The sequence below is a fragment of the Staurois parvus genome, unplaced genomic scaffold (genome assembly GCF_062004578.1).
Source record: "Staurois parvus isolate SC_StPar_1 unplaced genomic scaffold, SC_StPar_1.0 ptg000362l, whole genome shotgun sequence".
Classification (NCBI taxonomy): domain Eukaryota; kingdom Metazoa; phylum Chordata; class Amphibia; order Anura; family Ranidae; genus Staurois; species Staurois parvus.
In genome coordinates this window covers 7,611,498-7,636,918 of record NW_028318158.1, presented here as the reverse complement: position 1 = coordinate 7,636,918, position 25,421 = coordinate 7,611,498, and the positions used below count along the sequence as shown (strand labels likewise).

Sequence of the window (25,421 nt, the reverse complement as noted above, 5' to 3'; positions counted from 1 at the left end):
TACTAACACACCTGATGTTAGTGCAGCCTGAGTTAAAACTGTCATGGCCGCAACATGTGTACAGCATGTGTACAGACCTATCAAGCTCAAATGTTAGAATTTGGGTGGGTCACTGGGGAGGTTCCCAGATGCCCATGTGAAAAAGCCCTAAGAACCATGGCCCACTAGCAATTCTGTCGCTGACAATAACTAGCCAGTGACAAGATTGCTATAAAAGACAGAGAAGTACTCACCTGTTTCCAAGTGGCGCTCCCTCTCTGGCCATGTGAGCGAGGCGGTGCTCAGTTGCTGGCCAGTGACATTTTGCAGTGCTTCTGTCAGTGAGGTAGCAATGCCTTGAAACAGGTGAGTATGTTTTCTGCGCTTCTTAATGATCCTTGCACTGGCAAGTTATCACCAGCAACAGGATCACAATGTGCCATGCGTCTAAGTGGCAAACGTGCAACAAAAAAACACCTGGCACCCTTTAAAGTCTTTAGTCATAGGTGACAGGATAAAGCAGCATACTAAGGATAGCCATACATTGTACAATTTTCTTGTTCAATTTCCTTTAGATTTATCTTCAACTATGTAGTGTTAGGGCCTGCATGACTGCATACAAATTGAACGTTTTAGGTTTGACCTCATATTATATGGTTTTGGTAAATCTAAAAGAAAATTGTGCAAGAAAATAGTATAATGTATAGCCAGTCTAAGAAACTTGCCTAGAGCACTGGATGTTAAAGGAGTAACATGTAGAGTATATAAATCTTTCCCTCATACTTTATGTGTTGGAAACATGTGACATAAAAGCTACTTATATATTGCATAGTATATGTGGTGGAGTATTTTCTAAGCAGTAATTTAAAAAAATACTGTTACATAAAGTATTGGCGTGTTAAAAGATTATAGCAATACCTTTGGAAAATCAATCACTTTTAAAGATGCACAAAGATTTGGCTGTTTTCTTACCTGAACTGGGTGAATACGCGCATATTTTTAATTATGTAGTATTTCTGTTGCTCATGTAACCATTCAGTAACAGGTACGGTCTCCATTATCTTTCCTCCATTCACCATGCATATCTAAAGAAAGACACAGGAAGTGCAATAAAAGAGGCTGCCAGCCAAGAGAAAAATCAATAGCTGAAAATGCTTAAAGACCAATTAAAATCACAGTAAACATTTAAGCAGTCAGACAGACATTTGCACTTAAGTTTCCCTAGTCTTACGCTTACTTTCATGTCACAGAAGTTGCTCAAAGAGATAAATATGACTATATGTGCAGTTCAATAGACACTAATATATACGTGATTTGGCATTTCCGGGAAGGGGGCACGCACAAAGCGCGCGCTCTACCCATGCCACCATTGGCGGTCTCACCTGTCAGTCACCGGGTCCCGGCCAGTGATCCTCAGCCAGCACCCGGTGATTGCTGTGTATCACCAATGGGGGAGAGACCTGTATGTAAACAATACAGATCTCTCCCCTGTCAGCTCCTGCACACTGCTTTGTATGGCTCCGCATAGCCATACAAAGCAGTGTGCAGGAACTGACATACTATCAGTGGTGGACAGGCAAAAGGAGCTGAGTTGTGAAGAGTATGAGCTGAGTCCCAGCAATTCATCTTGTTATATAAAGAAATCTGCAACAGGTCTATAGAGGACTGTTAACCTGGTAATAACAACGTGGACTCAGGGCTACCTGCAGGGTAAACTGTAAAATTGTTCTATCGGTAGTAATCGCTGATAACTTATAGGAAGCTGTATACATAAGATCAGCAAAAAGAATATAACTTAACAAGAAAAGAAACAGGAAAAAAAGGAAAGAAAGAAAAAAGCTGCCCATAGATGAATCGAAATTCGGCTGGTTCAGCAGGGACGGGACACATTTCAATCCATAAATGGGCACTCTGGAGGAACAGAAGTCAATCTACTGACTGACATCTATTCAACCACCTGCTGGAAATTTTCCGTTCGATCAGCACTGTAGACTATAGTCTGCAGTACTCATTACTGTACTCTGATGATGGGGAAGTTCCCCACTGTCAGAATATAATGACACAGTGGGGAGGTTTCCCCATCCACCATGAATGTGTCAATGGGGAATTCTGTTCAGTTTTTTGGTTGAATGAAAAAAACTGACCCATCTATAGATATCTTAAGAAAAAAGTAGGAGAAAAGGTAAATCTTCCCTTAGGCCAGGGACCCACTGACCCCCATACACACCAGAGTAATATATTCAGACAGGAAATTGTATCTAGTGTACACGAGGAGTACAGATTTTCTCAACACCTATTTATTAACCTTTAAAATACTAGCCTATATTTCATAAAGCATGATCCAGGAAACGTTTGATGCGGTGATATTTGCCACAAATTATTTTAGTGTTCTTGTTATTTCTGTGGCCAGGAATATGTTAACAATAAGGGGTTTATTTACTAAAGCTGGAGAGTCCAAAATCAGACTCCCTTCTGCATAGAAACCAATCAGCTTCTAACCTCAGCTTGTTCAATGAAGCTTTGGCAATGAAACCTGGAAGCTGATTGGTTTCCATGCAGAAGTGAGTCTGATTTTGCACTCTCCAGCTTTAGTAAATAAACCCCTAAGTGTCTGAGAGTGTTTGGGAATATCAGAAGATGGTTTGTTTAATAGAGCGTTGCAGGGATTCTCAGGAATATTGTTGGCAATTTTCATATTCTAATCCAACAGCATTTAATTTTAGGGTAGGTCCACTAAGTATGGAACATCATTCCCAGGTGCCCACACCCCCTAAAACAGGTTGGATAGGCACCAGGGAAGATTTTGGTTAGTCTAATGGGTACCAGGTACCAGAGGGAAAGGACTTTGTAACTGGCTTCAATAAAGGTCACATTGAGTACCCCCATGTGTGTTCTTGTGATCCATAAAGTCTTCCTTGTTAACCTCTAATCTCCAAGCCCAAATCCAACTCCCTGGCTAGTTTGTGGGGCAGTTTGTTCGAAATGGTGAAAACTCCTGGTATGGCACTGAGGCAGTGCTTCTTTGTTCCATTCCCCGCATGCATTTATTTTCTAAAGCAGACCTTACAGTCATATCCTCCATCTCTCTTTTCATAGTCTTCAAAAAGTGTACCTTTTTAATAAAAAATTATATTTTTATTATTTTTTTTTTTAACTGCATCTGAAGGATTTCTGAGGGAGGCATTTTGAGCTTCTGGAGAAAATGATTAAGGTAATGTCCTATCCTTTATAGGTCTTGTCAATCCACCATTTAAACTGTTGGGGTTGTAGCATAGGTGGAAATGCTGGATTGTTAAACAGTAGGGTCAGGGTTGTGTGTGGATTTGAGAGCAGATACTTTTCAGGAGGCATCTCACAGATGGAATGAGTGTGAGAGTAATTGCTCTTTTTTTATTGGTGTGTAGTAGGGGGCTGTGACTTAACAGGATTTGGCTCCCAAATCCAAAATGGCAGCATGGGAACAAAGACATGAAAACTTTGTTTTTTTAAAAGTCAGCAGTTACCGTACTTGTAGTCACTGACTGAAAGTTTTTTAAAATCCAGGTTCCAGGCTCTTTGACAGTAGAATTATGTAGATCAACATTTAAGGCTTTTGACCTCTGGGGTTTACTTTAAGTCCTAAAGCACGAATGGGCAAACTACGGCCCGGCGGACCTTTTAATCCGGCCCGTGGAGCGTGATACACAAAAAAAACAGCCAGGGCAGGCAAACATTTGCATCATTCAGCGCGCTCAAATGCAATGATTGGCCAGTCTCGCTGCCACTCACATCCTGATAGCCAGTGATTGGCTGTCAGGATGTGTGTAAGCGGGGCAGCGTGACGAACGTGAGGGGAGCTAGGCTCCTCTCACAGTCCGCCCTGAAGACTGGAACGGTGCGGGAACACGGCGAGAGGAACGCGCGGAGCAAAGGTAATTTAATTTATATTAATTCACACATACACATCATTCATCTACTCTTGGTCCGGCCCCCGGGTCCAATATATGAACCCATTGCGGCCCTCAAGTCAAAAAGTTTGCCCACCCCTGTCCTAAAGCCTGTGAACAATCTAGGTGGTGCCATAAATGGGGAAGAGATGAATAGTAGGAGGTCACATGCAAAGAGGGCGCATATATGTTGTGTGCCGCTGCTGTATTTTAATGCACAAAATATCAAGGTTTGAGTGAATAGCTTGCATTTCAAAAGTTTTAATGAAAATCAGAGATACGTTGTGCCCATGTTGATGTTAATGTTTCAGATTTATATCTCTTCACTGCGATTTTCACTGTTGGGGAGGAGTAGAGGGAGTGTGATAGAGTTATAAATTAAGTTAAAATATAACTAAATGCAAAATTTAGACAGAGCAGGGAGGGATTATAACCTGTGCCAGTTTTTATTGCCATTAAAGAGATTCCCCCTCTCTATTTGTCCTGTTTACCATTATTATTGAAAGTGAACGTAAAAGAAAATCTCAAATTTTGAGTTGTCACCAGAAAAGCAATAGAGGGGAAATCTTCCAATGGGGACACTAGATCTAGAGAGCTGGGGGCCCCCAAGGAACTCCCTTAATTTGCAGGGATTTCCTCTCACTTCCTGTTCGACTATGGGACAGGAAGTGAAGGGAAATCTCTGCAATGGAACACAGATGGCGAAAAAAAATCTGACAGGGGTTATAACTCCCCCTTGCTCTATCCAAAACTAAAAAAAAAGTTTTGCCAATAGTACTACTTTATGTCCAAATTTATATTTGGTAAATGCATAAAAATATAATCTCAGGAGACGGTATTGAAAGCCTTGTGGAGGTTAAGAAAGAGCAGCATTCCATTTATTTCCCCTCCACTATCCCAGCCTGATCGTAATAGAGAGATAAGGTCTATCACCTTTGTAATGTGGTGTGATATGGGGGATCATTAGCTCAGTGGTAATAGCATTTTGTAAGTGAGACCATGCCAGTCTGAATTTTGTTTTAGGGCTTGCCAGTCCACTTTTATTAAACATAACGAAAGTAAAGTCCATACAACTTGCTCATTGAGGGGTGTCAGTTTTACATAGTAAAATAGATTCATGTGAAAATACCAAGCCACCTGACTAACTTTTCAGCAGCACTGCTGCTCTTGTCACTGGACCCTTAGATCTTCTAAGCAACTCTTCTGGCACTCTGAACTCTCTCCTGGCCCACTCAGTCTTAAGTCACAGCTCCCTGATGTACAGGCCCTCTCCTGGACTCTCTATAGGGGTTCTCCTGACACCCCGGGCTCTCTCACTCCTCTGAGGCTTAGAAATTCCCTCAGTCTCCTGTCTTCAAATGGGAGCATGTCTCCCTCCTGGCTGAGTTCTGAGGGAAAAGACTTTTAAATGTGTTACTTAACTGAGAAAAATCAGGTCATCAACCCTACTTGCGTAAATCTCAGGACTGGATGGACAAGAATACAAATAATTTGGCTGGTAAAATAGCTCCCATAAATGTGTTTCTTCTGTGTATGCAGCTGTTTGCCTGATGCAGAGTTTTGAGACATTTCTAAGTAAAAAATAATCACCAACCACAACATGCAGGGATACAGGAGCAGGGGCGGACTGACAACTCATGGGGCCCCCGGGCAATAGGGGATCATGGGGCCCCTGTGTCCTTGCCCAAACTCAAAAAAGCCTATTAAAAAAGTACCAGGGGCATCACATGGGGCCCCCTACTGACCCAAGTGCCCGAGTTTCCAAATGGTCAGTCCGCCCCTGTACAGGACTATAAAGAGATAAAAAGGTGCCAGAGATCAGTCAGGTTGTAGCATAACAATATTTTCACATTATTTGCAGTCGTTTTTTACTTCTTTCTAAAAAAAATAGTTGACTGGCTGTCTTTGTCTTTGATGTGACTTTACACTCTCTCACACTCAAGTAGCGTCAAAGTCACATCAAAGTAATGCAGTAATCTTTATGTGTCCAAAGTCGCATGTTAGAATTAATGGCTAGGGTTAGGGTTAGAGTTAGTGGTAATCATAAGGATTAGAGTTAGCAGTCATCGTTAGGGTTAGCAGTAATCGTTAAGGTTGGCAGTAATTGCTATGGTTATCATTCTAACCCTAACAATTACCACGAAACCTAACAATTACCACTAAACCTAACCCTAGCCCTTAACTCGAACCCTAACATTTAACCCAAACCCTAGCCATTAACTCTAACCTCAGCCCTTAATCCTAACCCTAGCCATTAACTCTAACCTCAGCCCTTAATCCTAACCCTAGCCATTAACTCTAACCTCAGCCCTTAATCCTAACCCTAGCCATTAACCATTATCCTAGCCCTCAACCCTAGCATTGGACTTTGGACACATAAAGGTTTCTGCACCACTTTAATGTGAGTTTGATATTGCTTTGATGCTACTTGAGTGCCAGAGAATGTAAAATTGCATCAAAGTTGTACTACAGGAACAGAACTGTAATACTATCCTATTAGCAAAAAAAAGGAAAACTCAAAACGCATCAAAAATGCAACACATACGCTCATTGCGGTCTATTACATGCAAAATGCAATCTGCTGTGGGAAAAAAAGTCCTTGACCCTTTAAAAAAATGCACAGGCACAAAATGCACAGATGTGAACTAGATCCATAGGAAACCATGTTAAATAAACTGTAGTGTGTTTCTGCAAAATACCCTAAAAAACGCATAGTTCTGAACCAAGGGTAAATCTCCAATACCTCCAGTTTCTGGCTGCTATTGTGATCACCTTGATTAAATGTGGGTTTGTCAACATTCTCTCCCACTCCAACAAAAATTGAGAATATTGTTTTGGGTGATGTTGTTTTTAACATAATTTTTCAAAATAGTACTCACAGCAAAAATTATGTTTTCTCTATGCCTGCAGGGAAACCGCCAATATCTGTACACAATTGCTACCATAAGGTAGAGTGTATGATGGAAATATTTGGAGACGAGCGGGCAGATGGTTTATAAATGGCAGTCGGGTTTAATTACACAAATAGAACAGAGACACAGTTGGACTTACTCATTAAGGCAGAAACAATGTAAAAATGTGGATTAATCCAAAGCAACCAATCAGAACTTGCCTTCACTGGCCTTTAACTATAAGGCCAGATTCACACTTTCAGGTTGCTATACTAATATGCATTGCGGTGCCATTGATCTTGTGCAGCACTGATGCACTAAGGCAAATGTGTGTCACATTGCACATCAACACATGGTAATCTAAATCATATTTCATTGGCCTAACTAAAAGGCCAGAATCACATTTTCACATAGCAACAACATGTGCAGTATCAAATCGTGCAGTAACGCATGTAACATGTTGCTGTATTGTTTATTCATTTAGAATGCCACTCTAACACACAAAGGCAAAGCATCTTCGTTGGAGCACACAGCAACACATGACAACGTACTGTAGTTACAAAATAAAGGTAATGTGTGAGTTAGCAAACCACAAAAAAAGTGAATGGGCCCTAAGCAAAATGTGGTGGATTGTTACAGTACTACACTTTAAACACCATCATCAATGCTTGCACTGCTTTACTGCATATGCTTGATATTGTTACAACCTGCTTTCTTGTGTGGCTAGTTAAAAGATCCATCACGACATTTATGAAGTAATCTAAACATTCACAGGGGAATTAAAAACGCTTAGCCCTGGTTCAAACCGCTGTGACTTCAGGTGCGACATGCGATTTACAAACCACACCGGAAGTCAAATCTAATGTATTTCTATGGCACGGTCTTAATCAGTGTGAATTGAAGTAGCACGATATATAAAAAATAGTTCCTGCACTACTTTTTTCCGATTTCATTGCGACTTGCATTGACTTCTGTTAAATTAAGTTGCAAGTCGCAGTGAAATCGGAGGTACAAATCGCACTGATCTGCGGCTTTGAAATCACGCTACTTCAAGTGAAGAAGCGTGATTTCAAAGACGCATTCAGTGTAAACAGGACTAAATTACACTTTCCTGGCAGTAGTTACAGTTGTGTCCAAAATTATTCAACCCCCAATGCTGTAAAGGGGTTTAGGGACTATAGTGTACATTTGGAATTGTATTCAGAATCAAATCCTACAAGGACGTTGTAACTACCCAAATGCAACTAAAATGACATCAATTGTTTATGTAATACAGTAGTAAATGGTTCTTATGTGGTTTCTTCATTGCCACAATTATTCAACCCCTTAAAGACTACCACTCTGAAGAACAGAGGTTCATACAGGTGCTTTCCATCAGGTATTGAAAACACCTGTGGATGTCACCGAGCAGCAATCAAGCATAATAAGCACCAATTAGGCAGCTTTAAAATGACTGTGATACTCAGCTCCTTCTAGACATTTACTGGTGTGGTTACAAACATGGTGAAGGCAAGAGAATGGTCCAGGAAGACAAGAGAAGAGGTGATTTCTCTTCACAGGAAGGGCAATGGCTATAAGAAGATTGCAAAGATGTTAAACATACCAAGAGACACCTTAGGAAGCATCATTCGCAAATTCAAGGCAAAGGGCACTGTTGAAACGCTACCTGGTCGTGGCAGAAAGAAGATGCTGACTTCGACTGCTGTGCGCTACCTGAAGCGTAGAGTGGAGAGAAGTCCCCGTGTGACTGCTGAGGAACTGAGAAAAGATTTGTCAGATGTGGGTACAGAAGTTTCAGCCCAGACAATAAGACGCACACTGCGTAATGAAGGCCTCCGTGCCAGAACTCCCAGGCGTACCCCCTTGCTGTCTCCAAAGAATAAGAAGAGTCGACTGCAGTATGCCAAAAGCCATGTGGACAAACCACAAAAGTTGTGGGATAGTGTTCTGTGGACTGATGAAACAAAATTAGAACTGTTTGGGCCCATGGATCAACGCTATGTTTGGAGGAGGAAGAACAAGGCCTATGATGAAAAGAACACCTTGCCTACTGTGAAGCATGGTGGAGGGTCAATCATGCTTTGGGGCTGTTTTGCTTCTGCAGGTACAGGGAAGCTTCAGCGTGTGCAAGGTACCATGAATTCTCTTCAGTACCAGGAGATATTGGATGGAAACGTGATGCAGTCCGTCACACACCTGAGGCTTGGGAGACGTTGGACCTTTCAACAGGACAATGATCCCAAGCATACCTCCAAGTCCACTAGAGCATGGTTGCAGAGGAAAGGCTGGAACATTTTGGAGTGGCCATCGCAGTCACCAGACTTAAATCCGATTGAGAACCTCTGGTGGGACTTAAAGAAAGCAGTTGCAGTGCGCAAGCCTAAGAATGTGACTGAACTGGAGGCCTTTGCCCATGAAGAATGGGCGAAGATACCCGTAGATCGCTGCAAGACACTTGTGTCAAGCTATGCTTCACGTTTAAAAGCTGTTATAACTGTAAAAGGATGCTGTACTAAGTACTAAGATTGAATGTCACTTGGGGGTTGAATAAAACTGATAATGCTGTGAGCACAGAAAAGACATTTGTGGTTATTTCATTATAACTGTTATGTTATATTTGTCTGACCTACAAGTGCCTCTTTAATGTAAATGTAAGCAAGATGACTGAATGATCAAAAGCAATGTCAAACTGGCCAAAACACTCAATTTCAGTGGGGGTTGAATAATTTTGGCCACAACTGTACCTTTAGACCTACCTGCGCCTCATTCAGGCAGTCATTTGCACTAGTTTTGATAACATTACCAACACGGGCAACAAATTTACATAGCTCTTACAACCACTTTGAGAACCTGTCACTACGCCTCACTCTTCAAGAGTTACCACTAGTTTGCAGATTAGGAAACTGGCGGTAAATTAGGACCAGGTCTGAGCTGGTTCACAGAGGTTTTCCAGGGACATCTTTCTGAACATGGCTTTATCCATCATACGTGAAAAATGCCCATGGGGCTTTTGGAGAGTTCTGCTTCTCTGTTGGTTACAGCTGTCAGACATGCTGGTGCTCATTTTTTCTCAGCAAAATTCACCACCTACTGTGTTAAGCAGTTTTATACCCCTGTCCATGTGGCTTCCTGCCCTTTGCACAGCTCCCGGGCAAGACGGACTTGATGGTGCCTCTCTGCTGCACTTGTTCGCCCAGCAATGGTCCTGCTGTCATTTGATGTTATTTATTTGATGTACAGTATATTTTTATCAGCATTAATATCATTATCTCCTGAAGAAGTGAACGCTGCTTGAAGATTCATGACATTGCCCGCTCATTTCCATGTGATCATAATGCTGTTAGTGTTTCTAGTATATGAAGTGTACATCAATGGATTTTTTGATACATTTATTTATATACTCATCGAGTTGTTTTTAACATTATATGTTTAAAGTAAATACAAAATGTTATATTTTTTTTATATTTTATTGTTTTGGCGTAACTCTTCAAAAGTCCCCTGGGCATTTTTCATGTATGAGGGACTTCATTTATTTAGGGACTGAACTGCGACCCATCCATGTACATCACCCTCCAATAACTTGGAGCCAAAAGTTAAATGTAAACCAAGTGGATGGAGATACAGATTACGACATTTCCCAAATACGGCAAAGCCCATATTTTGAATATGACTTGTGCTACTGTGTGGGTGGAGCCTGATGGGGAACTGAGAGACTAGCTTCCCATCATGTCTGCTTTATTTTTGCTTGACAATGCACAGCAGTGGGCAGATTTGAAAGGCGCTATTGGACTGAATAGCGGCTCTAAATCCACCCAATGCTGTGCGCTGTCAATCAACAGCCAGGTGGGCTTCATGGGGAACCAGATTCTTAGCTACATATCAGGAACCTTCCACCCCTACTATAAAACTGCTTACCCACACGCCTGCCAGTGTGACATGCGCAGTGGCTGGGAGAGGATGTGCACAGGGGAAGGAGTGTCCAGTACAGACTCTCTGACCTCAATGCCCGGCACTGACAGATTTATGTACCTGTGTCACAGGTACATAAATTGGCTGCAAGCACTGACATTTTTACTGCAGCAGCTAATGGGATTCTAAAGTCTACAATACCCTTAACGAATTTCCCCCTCAGTCTATAGTTATTAAAACTGTGCATGCTTAGATGAAAAAACATATGGGAGACTGTATGCAAGGCCAGGCAACTGACAGGTCAGCAATCAAATTCTGACAAATATTAGTCACGTAGTACAAGGACCTAAAATAGCTGAGATAAGTCTGACAATTTCATATGAAATATAAACACCACATAGAATGTTCGACTCTCAACTAATTGGAGTTTATCATATGCCATTAATGTAGTTAACTTGTGGCCAATCTTTTTCCTGTGCAATCAAGACAAAGTAAAAAGTCAGCACACAGTAATTTGTATCTATACAGCAGCTGACATACATAGGATGATATACACTCCATTTGAATCAAAAGTTCCAATGTAGCAATTACCAATTGTAGTCATAGTATCTGGGGAGTGATATTTACAGCTATCCAATGGAGGTTGCATCGTTAAAGCTTTGGAGTTCACTTGTATGACGGCTGGGCAGTACAGTAGAAGTTACTTTTTAGTTTTAGAATACTTTTTATTGCTGAATGTAAATACTTAAGTGCTACTTTACTTTGGACTTCCTACTGTTCTCACATGCATTTAAACTAAGTCTATATTCTGCAGGCTGTAGGTGGGGATGTGAGAGCATTATATTTAACTCTTACAGAAAAAGTGTTTTCACCTACTGCCTGTGCTGTCTGGCAGAGGTATATAAATTACAAACATGACCAGACAGGTTTACAAAGTTCAGAAAAGTGTATTTTCAATGTGTTCAATGAGTTCAGCTTGAAATTCCAATCTTCAAACACTCTAGGTCAGTGGTGTCAAACTCAAACTCGTGGGCCGCATCAGCATTATGGTTTCACTCAAAGGGCCGGTTGTATCTGTAAGACTATACAATAGAATCTACCCTTTATCACAATAAATAATTGCCTCTGCCTGTAATTATTAGTGGTTTCAGCAATAACTTAAGACTTACGCTGTGAAGGACAGGTGCAGACTGGCACGTAGCCCACTCACACGCCTATAGTAGATGATGCAAGTCTGAAAATAAGGATCGCACACTGCTGGTATCATCTACAAGAAACTTTATTAAAGCCTGCTCAGATGGAACATGGTTCTGCCATAGTGTTCTGTCTGAGCAGCAGGGCTTATTTTCAGGGGGAATGTGGGGGAACGCAGTTCGAGAACCTCCAGTTCTGAATGTATGTATTTGCAAAGGGTGCTGAGGTGTGCTGGAGGGTCTATTGATACTGGTTGCTGAGGGATCTATTGTTGCTAGAGAGGGGATCTTTTTTGCGGTGTGGTCTATTGTTGCTGATGGGGCAATCTATTGTTGCTGGGGATGGACCTTATGTTGCTGGGGGGGTCAATCCCTGCAGGGAGAAATTAACTGTTGAGGGATGGGTTTATTGTTGCTAGCTGCTGGAGGGTCTATTGATCCTGGCTGCTGAGGATGAATCTATTGTTACTTGGGGCTCTATTGTTGCTGGGTGGGGGAGAGGTATATTTCTTCTAGCTCCAGGGCATCTATTTTACTGCCTTACTTGTTGTCATTAACAAATTCCATACAAATTACCACCACAAAAAGATACTTGGTTCTGTATTCTCTAAAAGGGGAAATACTGGAAGGTTGGTAGTGGAACCAAGGAACAGTGCTCGGAGGTGAGTTGGAGTGGGGACACGGGAGATTCGGAAGGGGAGAGTTCCTGCATCTATTCTCTGAGAAAAAAGCCCTGCTGAACAGTCTCCAATAAGGTTTCTTGTGGATGATACCAGCGGTGTGCAACCCTCCTTTTCAACTGGCAAAGAACTGTAGTATTCTCATAATAATTATAAGATGTCCAGAGCCTGGCCTTGTGTTTGCTTTAGGTCAACAGAAAGTCTGTCTGATCTGGGGCTTGTTCTATCTCATAAGATGCCTACAGACATTAAATGTAGCCAGCTGTGCATAAGCAACCCAGCCACCAAATGTTCTTCCTAACAAAAGATCTGTAAAACACATGGACTGGGGCAAGTTTGTAAAAGGATGAAAGCAGCAAACGTAAACTTTCTGGGAGATGGGATTTGTGTCCCATCTCATAAACACAAGCATTAGCTACTCCAGCACATGTCTGTGGTGGGAAGCAGAGTCACAGATGGTGACTTCAGTGGGACACCCCTGATGCAGAATTAATTTTTGCTTTCTAAAAAGTATACCTTAGACACCCATGAAGCACTAACAGTCCAGTAAATGCCAAACTGTACAGCAGTAGAAGCTGGAACCACTTGGAGATTGTAGGGATCATATCGCACAGAAGGATCATCATGACACTTGGGCAGACAGTATACAAATTTTCCATCATCTTCCATTTTCACAGCTTGATCCTAAACAGGGAAACCACAGACACATCATACACAGTATTGTAATAAAAGACATGCCTAGTGCTTTAAACCCTGCCCTCAATGTGCCACCCTCTGCTGCCCCCATATTGCAGAAAGATACCTCCTTTTTTGCTATGTGTGTGTGTGTGGGGTGGGGGGGGGGGGAGTCTGGAACCCATAACCGGTTAAATATAGAGAAAATAGCGATATGGCTAGGATTCTTTCAAAAGTGTGGTTAGGAAGGCACAGACTGACCTGATTTGAGGTGTTGACAATTTAAGAAGCACGAACATTTGCTGTTAAAGTTTAATCTTACCTCAATGAGTCTCCTATATTTATCGGTTTTTGGCAACCTGTTCTGCCGCTGGACACTGGGAGTCTGTGTTTTCCACCCGAGCCTGGCTCTCAGCCTGTGGATGTGCAATATGACGCTGTCATCTGGAACTGGAATTGAGAAAAAGTCACAAAAGGATGCTACAGATATATAGAGCATTTGTGGCTTAGTATGTCAAAATAAGAATTGTCTGGGTTCCCTAACTGCAAAATGTAGCTCATACCAAACTGTAATTTGTACCATCCATCCCTGCTTTGGATAAGCGGTGAGGAAAGTAGCTGCTAGCACTACTCTTCTTTATGCACATCCCCTCACCAAAAACACAAAAGCAGAATGTTTTCAATCCAGAGGTGGCTGGAATAGGTGTATGCCCCCCCCCCTCCACCACCACCACCACCCACTTCAACCTTTTACTCCATGTCTATGACCATTTAGTATTAGTATTTCATTTTTAAATACACATATGACAGTGCTATGCTTAAACAGCCACTGTCACCTTTCCTATTCAGGGCTAAGTGACAGCGTCTGTTAATATTCCCTAACCATTTTATACTTAGCTCTCTGCCTCTGTGCCTGCCACTGCAAACTGCTCCCATGATGCAGTGCCTAGCAGCCAATTGCTAAACCCAAGCACTGTCAAATGACCAAAGGGGTGATGCCACTGCTTCCTGGATCCAACACCTGACACCTGCAGACACTGGGTACATTGATGGTGGCTGCAACAGAAGAAGAATGTCTGGAGAGGGTGGTGGTCAGGAGTGGGTTATACAAGGATTCCAGAGCAGGAGCCTAGGCCCCAATGGATGTCCAGGGGCCACATCTACAACCTCCTTGCTCCTGAAATAAACCAGGTGGACAGTGCAACTGGTTTAATCTGTGCACCTGTCTGTCATTTCACAAGCAAACAAAAGGTCAGCACAATTTTGCCATTTTGGCTAAACGTGGTTGTGGATGGTTTTCAGTGCTTTACATTTTCCCTGAGGGTTATGGAGGTGCCTTTCATCTATCCTAGACCTGTCTTGTCCCAAAACATTTCCTCTCATTAGCCTCATTATTTAAAATTTTTTTCAATGGAAGAAAAAAAATGAATGCAAAAATACAGTAGATCTTTTTTAAGTAGGTTTCACATAAGTAGCTCAGTTAATGAGATTGGCAGATACTCCTTTGGCGAAAGGGGGCATCATTTACAAAGAAATGATGCACAGGCAGGAGAGGCTCCCACCTTAGTAAGCACCCCTCATAACATGGCACCCAAGTAGGGTGTCTCTTTTGCGCTGGCCTCTGGCAAGGGTTCCAACAGGCCTGGGGGCTGAAGATAAACATTTGAGGTTGATTAGATGTTTCCCAACACTCCATTCTTCCTTTTACCATTCTTGCCTGTTTTTTTTCTATATATAAATATGTGTCACTTGGGGGTGAACAGAGGATGGAACTCTTGTTTTTTTCCTTCTATTTACGATTGAATTTGGGTCACTGGGCAAGGCTCAGCAGTTTTTCTATCCCACTTTATCTTTGTGCACCTGCATAACAGCAGCAAGTGCACATGGCAGTAGTAAGACCAGCCGAAAGCAGACCTTGACTGCAGTGGAGGATCACCAGTCTTCCCTTATGAAAGTGGTGCAACAAAAGGTAATGTGACAGCAAACCTGGGTCAGTTTGTCAGAGGGATTTTTTTCCTTGTTGCAACTGGGATAGAGCAGGGTGAATGGAGAAGTCAGGGGACTACAATTGACACAACACACTGATACAATTAAAAACAAGATCAAACTTGACAAAATGTGAACCTGGCTCAGTCACCTGCTACCTTGTATCTGTGCGGACTCCTGAGATGAGATCTTTCACCATAGTTCTCATCTCTGTTCTTGCACACCTTGGAGTTTTAGGTGGCTCTGCCTTCTAAGGTTGTTTTCTCAACTCCTATTTCATTCAGCATAACATGACATTAAATTAAATGATCGCAGCAGGTCTGGAGATCTGGGAACTAAGGCGAAGAGTTCTCATTATCAGAGTACCTGAAGATATGAGAAATCGCGAGACAGTTAAACTTTCCTTCAAAATAGTAAACTATAAGTTTGGAGGGGATTGTTGTGTTAATTAGATGCCAAAAGCAAGTTAGCTTCCCACACTTCTGCCTGTGCACTATGTGAAAATAGGATAATAAAAGGTTGATAAATAAATGTGACTGTTCATTATACAGAGCATATGAGTCAATAGAATGAGACACTGAAGTTTCTTTCAGTGAAAAACAGAGTTCCTTGTTCTGTGTTATAATAAACAGCACAAAATGAAATAGTCATTTAGCGTGGTGGAGGATTCTTGGTGAATCTTTGATGTTTACCGGCAACTTTATCCTGATAGATGTCACTCTGGAGATGGACTGGCTGTGTAGGCAGATCCCCTCTAGTTTTGTCCGCCACTTCAAAGCAGGTCTGAGCACCTTTCCTCTCTTTTCCTCCTGACTTTGAGGACAACATTCTATCCTCTGGGCTTACACTGCTCCTCACTTCTCTCCTGAGCTTGCTGGAAGGAATAAGTACACAAAGGTCAGTGATCTGGCAAGACTTTGCTGCTGATTGATTACATAATACAATGTACTCTAGAAAATTACCTGCTTGTCAATCGTTAAAGTGAACCTGTGACTATAATCCACAGTAAAAACTCAAAACAGTGAAATTCGCCATGGCATACAGTGTGAAAGTCACCATGGCATACAGTGTGAAAGTAGGTATGGCATCATTTTAAAGTTATCTTATTATATCTTATTTTTCATTAAAGTTTGTTGGCATATAAACACTAACTATCACTTTATTTTTCTTAAAGCATAAGTCATTTTGTGACATTCCAATAAAGTAAAAAAAATGAAAAAGTATTGAGTGCATTGTGCTGTAATCAGCGCATGGGCAATATGCTCCACAATGTAAAGGTATGTTGGCATATAAACACTACTTTCAGCACCCCTGTTTATCACTTTATTATTCTTAAAGCATAAGTCATTTTGTGGCATTCCAATAAAGTAAAAAAGAAAAAGTATTGCGTGCATTGTGCCCTGCAATCGTTAAAGTGAACCTGTGACTATAATCCACAGTACAAATGCAAAACTGTGTGAAAGTCACCATGGCATACAGTGTGAAAGTAGGTATGGCATAATTTTGATGTTATCCTATTATATCTTATTTTTCGGTAACGTTTGTTGTCATATAAACACTAATTATGACCACCCCTGTTTATTACTTTATTTTTCTTAAAGCATACTGTAAGTCATTTTGTGACATTCCAATAAAGTAAAAAAAAAAAAAAGAAAAAGTATGGAGTGCATTGTGCTGTAATCAGCACATGGGCAATATACTCCACAACGTACACCAGAGGTTGCATTATAGTAAAGTTTGTTGGCATTTAAACACTAATTATCATCACCCCGTTTATCACTTTATTATTCTTAAAGCATAAGTCATTTTGTGACATTCTAATAAAGAAAAAAAAAAAGAAAGAGTATTGAGTGCATTGTGCTGTAATCAGAGCAAGGGCACTATATACCGGGGCAGACTAACAACTCATGGGGCCCCCCAGGCAATAGGGGATCATGGGGCCCCTGTGTCCTTGCCCAAACTCAAAAAAGCCTATGAAAAAGGTACCAGGGGCATCTCATGGGGCCCCCTACTGACCCCGGGCCCTCAGGCAGTGCCCGAGTTTCCAAATGGTCAGTCCGCCCCTGCTATGTACTCCACAACATACACCAGAGGTTGCATTACAATGCAGCTGCTGGTGTGGTTAGGCCTTGAGAGACATGGAGACTTATTGGCGGAGACTTACTAAAGCTGGTTCACTCAGAATCTTGTGCACCTGTGCATGGTAACCAATCAGCTTCTAACCTCAGCTTGTTCAATTAAGCTTTGGCAATAAACGTGTAAGCTGATTGGTTTCCATGCAGAAGTGCATGAAATTCTGAATGAACAGCTTTAGTAAATAAACCCCATTGTGTTTATAGACGTGGTCCCCATTCTTTTTTTTAACTCTGCTCATTGATATCAAACAGTTGCACAAGTTTGCAAATGTCCAAGTACATATTGCAATCCATATAAAGATTGTACAAAAAAGAGTATCAGTGTGAAGCAAAAATAAAAGGTATATAAACATTGGCAGTTTTGGCTGAACCATTATTTTCTGTGTCTTAGTTATCTTAGAGAAGGTCCGTATGACACAGTTAAGAATTGTCTCAATATACAAGCCAGGGCAGGTTAGCTTGAGCTCTGTGTAAGTGTAGATTTACACCCCAGATCCCATATTTTATGGAACATAAGGGGACATCTTCTCCTTCCAAACATAACTTTCTCATATGGAATGATCTGGTTAATTAACAACTTCCAACGAGATACACGAGGAGGGGATGGATTCATCCACCTAACAATCATGACTTTGTGGGCCATACATAATGATCCTCTTAGGGATATGCTCACATAATGAGGCCAGTGGTCTTCTTCCAGTAATCCAAAACAAAGAATATTTTAGGTGTGCAAGGAAGCTGTATTATGGTACCAAGAAAATTAAGTACCAGTCTCCAAAAGTCAGATATAACAGGGCAGCTCCACATTAGGTGGACAAGATCTGCCCTAGGTTGGGCATATCAGAAACAGTCAGAAGTGGACATACTGTATGTCTGATATGGTTTTCCTTCTTTAACACGACTATAATACTATTCACATGAAAAAGAATGATATCAGAGTATTATGAGCAAATGACAAAGAATCTTACGCCCTAAGTTGATTTTTTTCTTCTTTTAGCTTCCCTAAGCTTCTTCTTGTAGTGTCTTCTTTGTGGATGAAAGTGCTGATTTCAGCATACTTCTCTGACTTTTCTGAAGGTGGCTTAGGAATAAAACCCTGTAAAAATACATAATAGAAAAACACAGGAGTATACTTTTAGTAATAGGATAATTTCCTTATGAATGACTAATGTGTAATATCCGTGGTCAACTAAATGTTCCTAAAGCCTTTCAGCTTATACCTCCTTGTGAGTCTGCAGATTGCTCACTTCATAAAATGTATTAAAGCTGAACTTTGTAAATAGGGAGAGTTCTCTTGCAATGCCTTCTTCCCTGTACACCTCAAGGGTTACCTGGTCCTTACGTCTAGCAGTGCTGGAATAAGGGAGTAATACTTCACTAACCGCTCAGGCAGGTTCCCTTGATCTGTGCGACTGGTTCAGCATAGCCTCCTCTTTAAGGCACTCCAGCCTCCTTCACATACAATACAGGGTTAATAGCCCTGCACTGTACTGTATGTGATGCTGCTGAAGGACCGCGCACAGGGTGAATACTTGGGGAAAGCATCGGAGCCGGCCAGAGTGGGGGTTAAGGCAAGTACAAAAGGTCCCTTCCTCTCCACCCTAGACTAAATGAGCATTTGACCCTTGCAGTACGGAGGGAAGAGGGACCCACTGCTAGGGTATGTTTTGCCTTATTCCTGGAAGTAAGCTTTTAGGCATATCTAAATCCCAGAACGAAGTGCAATATATTATATTTTATAATCCAGTGGTGGCTGCATTAGCTTTCTTTTTTCAGGTTTTTTTTTTCCTTATAATAGGAAGAAGGTGTTATGTAGCCCATGGAGATACCTGGATAGAACTAATAAGACTGTTTTATTTGCACTGATAACATACATACCAAAACCATTTCAATGGTATATTTAGCAGACCAAAATAAGGAGCATTCGTTGTTCTGGTTTAAATACAGTTGAATAATTAATGAAAAAATTATATTGTAGCTGAGCAAAAATCTTCTAGCCTGAACTCTGCTATAGTAGCTTTCTGGAGCAAAATGGATCAGCATGGTTAAGCATTATTAAACCCAAAAGCAAACTTTTATTTTATTGTAGCTTACTAACTCTAAAATGTGGTGGCTGCATTAGTAATTTTAGGCTTTCTTTCTTCTGTTTTCATCTGGTGATCTGGCCAGTAAGTCTGCTGTACTTCAAAAGAACAAGCTCTCTTCCAGATGTATCATTTACAAGGATGAGACAAACCATTTACTACTGACAGGAACGCTTACAATGATCAATTTTATTTATGTAAAACCTTTATCCCCAAAGGAAAATAACTGTTTGCTGTAACTGCTTATAAAGCATCAGCTGTCGTTTGGCTTAGTGTATTTCAATCTGCTAATAGATCTAACACTCCCCTCCCCTGGAGTGAGAATGCAGCTGTTTAAATGGGTCCCCTATGCTATGTGTGTTACTGGACAGATCACCAGGTAAAAACAGAGGGGAAAAAGCCTAAAAAAAAAGAAACGAATGCAGCCACCACATCAAATGATTGTTGTTGGTTTTGGGTTTAATACCGCTTTAAGCTAGGTATATAGTTCAGTCACCAAAAACTGACAGATCGCTTCATCAACACAACGATATGTGATGCTATTGTATTCTGTCAAGGGGGCTACCCCACCTCCATGACAATACACTGTCCAGTGCTGCAGCCATTGGCTGCAAGAGCTGATCAAATCCTGGTTTTCCAGCAAGATTGTTCAACAGAAAACAAGCTTTTGAACAAACAATGGTACACATGTATCGAAAACCAACCAAATCCTGCTAAACCAGCCAACTTTTGGTACGTGTGTACCAGGCTTTACTGACTGCCCAATCACTAGAGGGAGCTTGTGCAAATCTAAATATGAAAAACAAACAGAAAAATGTGGTGTTGCAAGCATGTAAAAGTAAGACAGTTAAAGAATAAATATTAAAACAACGTGAAGGTACTTCATGGTAGCATGCCATGACATGTTAGTACCCCAATCTGTTCCAGCATTTCTGTCTGATAACAATCTGACACTCTGTTGATGTTTATTACCAGCACTTTTCCCCTAAAGACACCAATCTAGTATCTCCACGGCTGGTGTGGTCTTCTGTTGTGTTGATATCAACCCTATCACCCTTTACAAAGAACTGGTGCGAAATGCTGATGGGCAATAGGTTCTTCTACATCTTTGTGTCTTTGTTTCCCATAAAAGGTACTGCTTAAGCTATAATATACAAAGCCATTTTTAACAATTGTACACATCCAACCTGTTGGTAACAGCTTGGGGAAGGCCCTTTTCTAGTCCAGCATTACTGTGCCCCTATGCACAAAGCCAGCTTCATAAAGAAGAGTTGGTGAATTTGGTGCAGTGAAACTTGAGTTGCCTTCACCGAGTTCTGACCTCAACCCTACTGAGAAGCTTGTGCTCAGGTGTCCATTAACTGGCCACACAGTTGGCAGCCATGTGATGTGCAGGGACCGCTATCTCTCCCAATTATTTCCAGTAGCGTGCAGTCCTCAGAGATGATATTGTTAGCATCAATACACTATAAATGTATGCCATGGTGAAGCCCCACTCAAGGGAGGAGCAATAACACCTTGCATTCATAGTACCTGCTCAGTTTTTGTGGACATCTTGTGGGAACAAAAAGGGCAGCCTAAGAGTTAAGGTAGACAGCCAGAGCTGCTATTTTATTTTGCACTGGTTAGGGGTCCATAATGTTTAAAAATCATAGCTTTTTCCAGCATTGGATAAGCAAAGGTTTACTATAACTTGATTTCAAAAGAAGTTAAAAAAAGACTACAGTTTCCCTTTAACCAGGTCAGCATGGGCCTCAACAATCCACTATTTGTTTAAAAAACTGGCAGAAGAGGACCACTGCAAGGTTGATGCGTGGATATTATATGGCAATTAGAAAAACTGAAGCGCAGTTCTATTCGCAGAGTTTATAGGAAGAGACACTTTGTTTTCATGCTGGAAGAAAAGGAGTGCTCACCAGTCTGTGTTCATTAGGGCTGACAGGCTGTTTATGCATGGCAGTGTTTCTGGATACCATCTGGAGAACATCTGAATTCTCTGCTGTGAAATGTAAGCGAGAGAGCAGATCGCTCCTGTGCTTCGTGGTATACATCATGTGCCTTTCTTCCTGAGGTCAAAGGAAAGAAAACAAAGAAAAGAAAAAGTACAGTTATTGCCCAAATATTCTTTATATTTAATGTGAATACAAGGCATAGGCAATCTACATTATGCCAGCCACAAAGGAACTATGCCAGGGTTCAAAAGGAAGAAATGAAGGGGTGGAAGAAAGGGAGGGTGGAAGGAAGGAAGGGAGTGGTGATAGAAAGGGAGAGGTGGGTGGAAGGAAGGATTGGAGGGAAGGGAGGGGTGGGTGGAGGGAAGGAAGGGATGGAAGGAAGGAAGGGTGGGTGGGTGGAAGGAAGAGAGGGTGGGTGGAAGGAAGGATCAGAGGGAAGGGAGGGGTGGGTGGAAGGAAGGAAGGGAGGCTGGGTGGGAATAAGGAAAGAAGGGGTGGGTGGAAGGAAGGGGTGGAAGAAAGGAAGGGGTGGAAGGAAGGAATTGGGTGGGTGGAAGGAAGGGAGGGATGGAAGGAAGGTAGGTCAGTTGGAATCACATGCTCATTCAGAAGCATCAGAGCTGTCGGATGCTGTGTTCCATTTCCCGCCCACACATCCTCTGAAGCTGCACGGACTGGAGTGTGGGCAGGTACGGGGGAAGGAGACAGATCCAGCCTCTCATTCTCCTCCCTCCTTCTTCAATGAAGCAGCTGAAAGCCGAGGGAGGAAGAGGAGGAGGATCGGCTTCCAGCTGCTGCATTGAAAGCCATACAGGAGATCGCTGCTTGTCACCGCTGCACAGATCATACCTGATCATTCTGGTTCTTTCCTGCCCCCCCCCACTGTGTGCTCCTTGGTGCCCTGCCCCTCTCCCTATCCACTGCACCAATAGGAGACTGGGCACTGAGGAGCACACACGGGGGGGGCAGGAAAGAAACGGAACGATCAGGTATGATCTGTACAGCGGTGACAAGCAGCGATCTCCTGTATGGCTTTCAATGATGCAGCTGGAAGCCACTTCTCCTCCTCTCCCTCCCACAGCTTTCTGCTGCTTCATTGAAAGCCATACAGGAGACCACTGCTTCTCACCACCCCCACCACCACCCCTCCCACACACACACTAATCCTGGCACTGCTTGCCCCCACCTTATTTTGAGGGCTGAACTATGCCATCTTTATTCATCCTGTATTTGCATCAACTTGCAGAAAAGTCTGACAATATTACTAATTATTGTACTGTATTAAAGTGGAATTCCAGTCATAACTTATCTAACGCTAAACCTACTCCCATACCCATTCTAAACCTATTCTATCTAACCCTGCAAAGAAAAGATCTGTATACTTACCTACTCTGAAGCTGCTCTGGTTCGGTCCCATGATTAGCTGTTAGTGGCGGCTTCTGTGTGCTTGAAGGACAGCCGGCAACGGATGCCCCATAGTAACTCTATGGTTGACGTAATCTCCCAGGCATTTCCCAGCCGTTGTTGGCTTTCTCTCTGCACACAGAAGCAACTGCTGGAGACTGGACCAGAGCACCTTCAGACTAGGTAAGTATTCAGATCCTATCAGGTACCTGGTGACAGAGGCCAATGGAGAGAGGGCTTCCCTTGCGGCTATGTTCCAGACTCCCCTGAGAGTGGGACAGCGGGAGTCAGGCCCTGTCACGACTATAGCGGATAGCTCTATAGATCCACAGCTTGGGGTTCCCCAGGGCTCAGAGTCTGTCTAAGCCCCAGTCTGCTTGTTCACCAGGGCCCCTGATGGTGGGGATGGACTTGGAGCAGGCTGGGACCAGGTCGCGGCCCCCAGGTACACCCAGCTGAGGTAGAGGAGACCGGCAGCAGGAACAGAGTGCAATATGTACCGGATTGGGGGAGCCTGAAGTGGAGAGACAGCGTTCCCTTATAACTCCTGCTCGGAGCCCCTGAAGGTAAGAGAAGGGGCGCAGAGTTAGGAGCCGTGTGGGTCTTGCAGCCATCAGCAGGTAACTGGGGACCCAGGAGGTCCGGGCACAAACTAGGTGTGGATGCAGGGGCGTAGGTGCAGCGGTAAAGGGATTTAGTAGCTGACAAGATGCCGGTCAGGTGCAGGTGCAGGCAGAGCAGTATAGCAGAGTCAGGCAGGCTGGGTCGGTAACTAGCTGGCGGATCAGTACACAAGGAGCAGGCAGGAGAATGGTCAGAGATAGCCGGGGTCGGTGCAGGCAGAGTTCGTTCACAGGTGGGTAGACAGAATGCATGTATCAGGATCAGATCAGGACTGTATGCAGGGACGTGTTTAGACCAGAAGGCAATGATTACTATTCACAGCGGGTTTAAATAGCCCGCCAGACATGACAGGTACACTACTGCGCACCATGTATGCGCGGAGGCACGCTCCCGCGCCTGTGCACCGCTGCGGCTCACTGGGGTCTGTCACTGTCGCACCGCTGCATGGCGACGGAGACCCTGACAGGCACAAAGAGGCACAGGTCGCCTGTAGGTGTGCTTGCTGGTGGTCCATCCAGGAGCACAGCTGATGCACGGAGATGAGGTCTGCCGACAGATGGCGCCTGTGCGAAGTATGCAAGCCCTTCCGGGAATAGAGGATTACTGGATAGCCGGTTCAAGCCAAGGTCCGGTACCAGGTGGGAATCAGAGCAGATGTAGTCAGATGGGATAGCCAAGGTCATACACAGAGGAGCAAGAGAGAGAGTATCCTTTAGCCAAGCCAAGGTCATACACAGAGGAGCAAGAGAGAGAGCATCCTTTAGCTAAGCCGAGGTCAGATCAGCTGTTAAGCAGAGTAGACAGGTCCAAGAGCAAGCCGAGTCGGTATCAGGAAGTCACAAGTCACAGGTCAAAGGAAACAGGAACCAGGTACAAGGTACGGGTAGCTAGAGATCATAAAGCAACTTGAGGAAGTGATGAGCCTCCTTATAAAGGTCACCTGGCACCAAACTGAGGCTGATGCATGCTTCTGCGGCCATGCAGGGTACTGGCAGAAATGCCAGATATTCCAGAACTTCTGTCATGGACAGGATCCTGATAGATCCTTTCTTTACAGGGTTAAATAGAATAGTCTTAGAATGGGGGTTGGAGTAGGTTTAGCCTTAATTAGGTTATGACTGGAATGTCACTTTAAGAACACCCGTGTCCTTTTATTCAGGACAAAGCAACAGGTTTGCTTTCATCCCCTCTTCCCATCAGCTTTTACTTACCTTTTCTTTGCCACAACTACATAAACTATGACTAATGCAACTTGTGACTAATGCAACTTTAAACTCCCACAGGGCTTACCTTTGGCTGAATGGAGTGGCAGGGGAGTGAAAGGAAAGTCTGTGCTGCTTGGTGAAGGCTAAAGTAAAGCCTAATTCCAGGTCAGGCCCCTTCCCTTGTTTCATACCCCAAACAACCCCCCCCCCCCCCCCATTTTTTTTACTTTTTTTCATACATACCTTTTTTCAATGTGTCTGGCCTAGTCACATGATATGGATCTTCTTCCTTCTCAGGCAGTGGGCAGCACCAGAATACTGAAGAGCCCATGCTGACGTAATGACATGGTACCTCTCTCTGCAGATTTCTCCTGCAAGCACAGGGTGGGCTGCCAAGATAAATCAAGAGGGGGCTTAACATCCTGGGTTTTCAAGAAGCAGGTTGAATGAAGCTGGGTGTCATTCAACCTGAAAGAGGACCAGCTCTGAGGGGTGAATTTGGTGGCAAAGCACTGAAGATAGTGTAATTATTGCAGCTAGATCTATTTTTTTTTTACACGTCCTTTATTTAAATTTTCCAGTAGTTAAAGACAATACTTCACATTGTCATTGCAAGATAAGACCATTGAAAATACAATATCCGAAATGTTTCACCTGTTGGTAAATGGAAAGATGATCATTCGGTATCGTTATAAATGTTATGTAAAGGGGATGTATCAACTGTTGCCTATATTGAATGTATCTTAAACTCTGGAAAGCATTCTTCTTTATAGGC

The 25,421-nt window shown here is 42.8% G+C and overlaps 1 protein-coding gene across 1 annotated transcript in view; it reads right to left on the bottom strand.

Moving 5' to 3' along the window:
- The window catches only part of DNAH14 (dynein axonemal heavy chain 14), a 338,071-nt gene extending 316,517 nt beyond the window's left edge, over positions 1-21,554 (bottom strand). Inside the window, exons 1-7 of the mRNA XM_089684997.1 lie at positions 21,375-21,554; positions 18,343-18,470; positions 15,932-16,113; positions 13,576-13,703; positions 13,511-13,514; positions 13,095-13,255; positions 952-1,064 (exon numbers count right to left, since the gene is read on the bottom strand). Of these exons, the coding sequence (XP_089541123.1) occupies positions 952-1,064; positions 13,095-13,255; positions 13,511-13,514; positions 13,576-13,703; positions 15,932-16,113; positions 18,343-18,470; positions 21,375-21,512 (854 nt within the window). The 5' untranslated portion in view covers positions 21,513-21,554. The remainder of the gene's footprint in view (positions 1-951; positions 1,065-13,094; positions 13,256-13,510; positions 13,515-13,575; positions 13,704-15,931; positions 16,114-18,342; positions 18,471-21,374) is intronic.
- Positions 21,555-25,421: the final 3,867 nt, after the last annotated feature.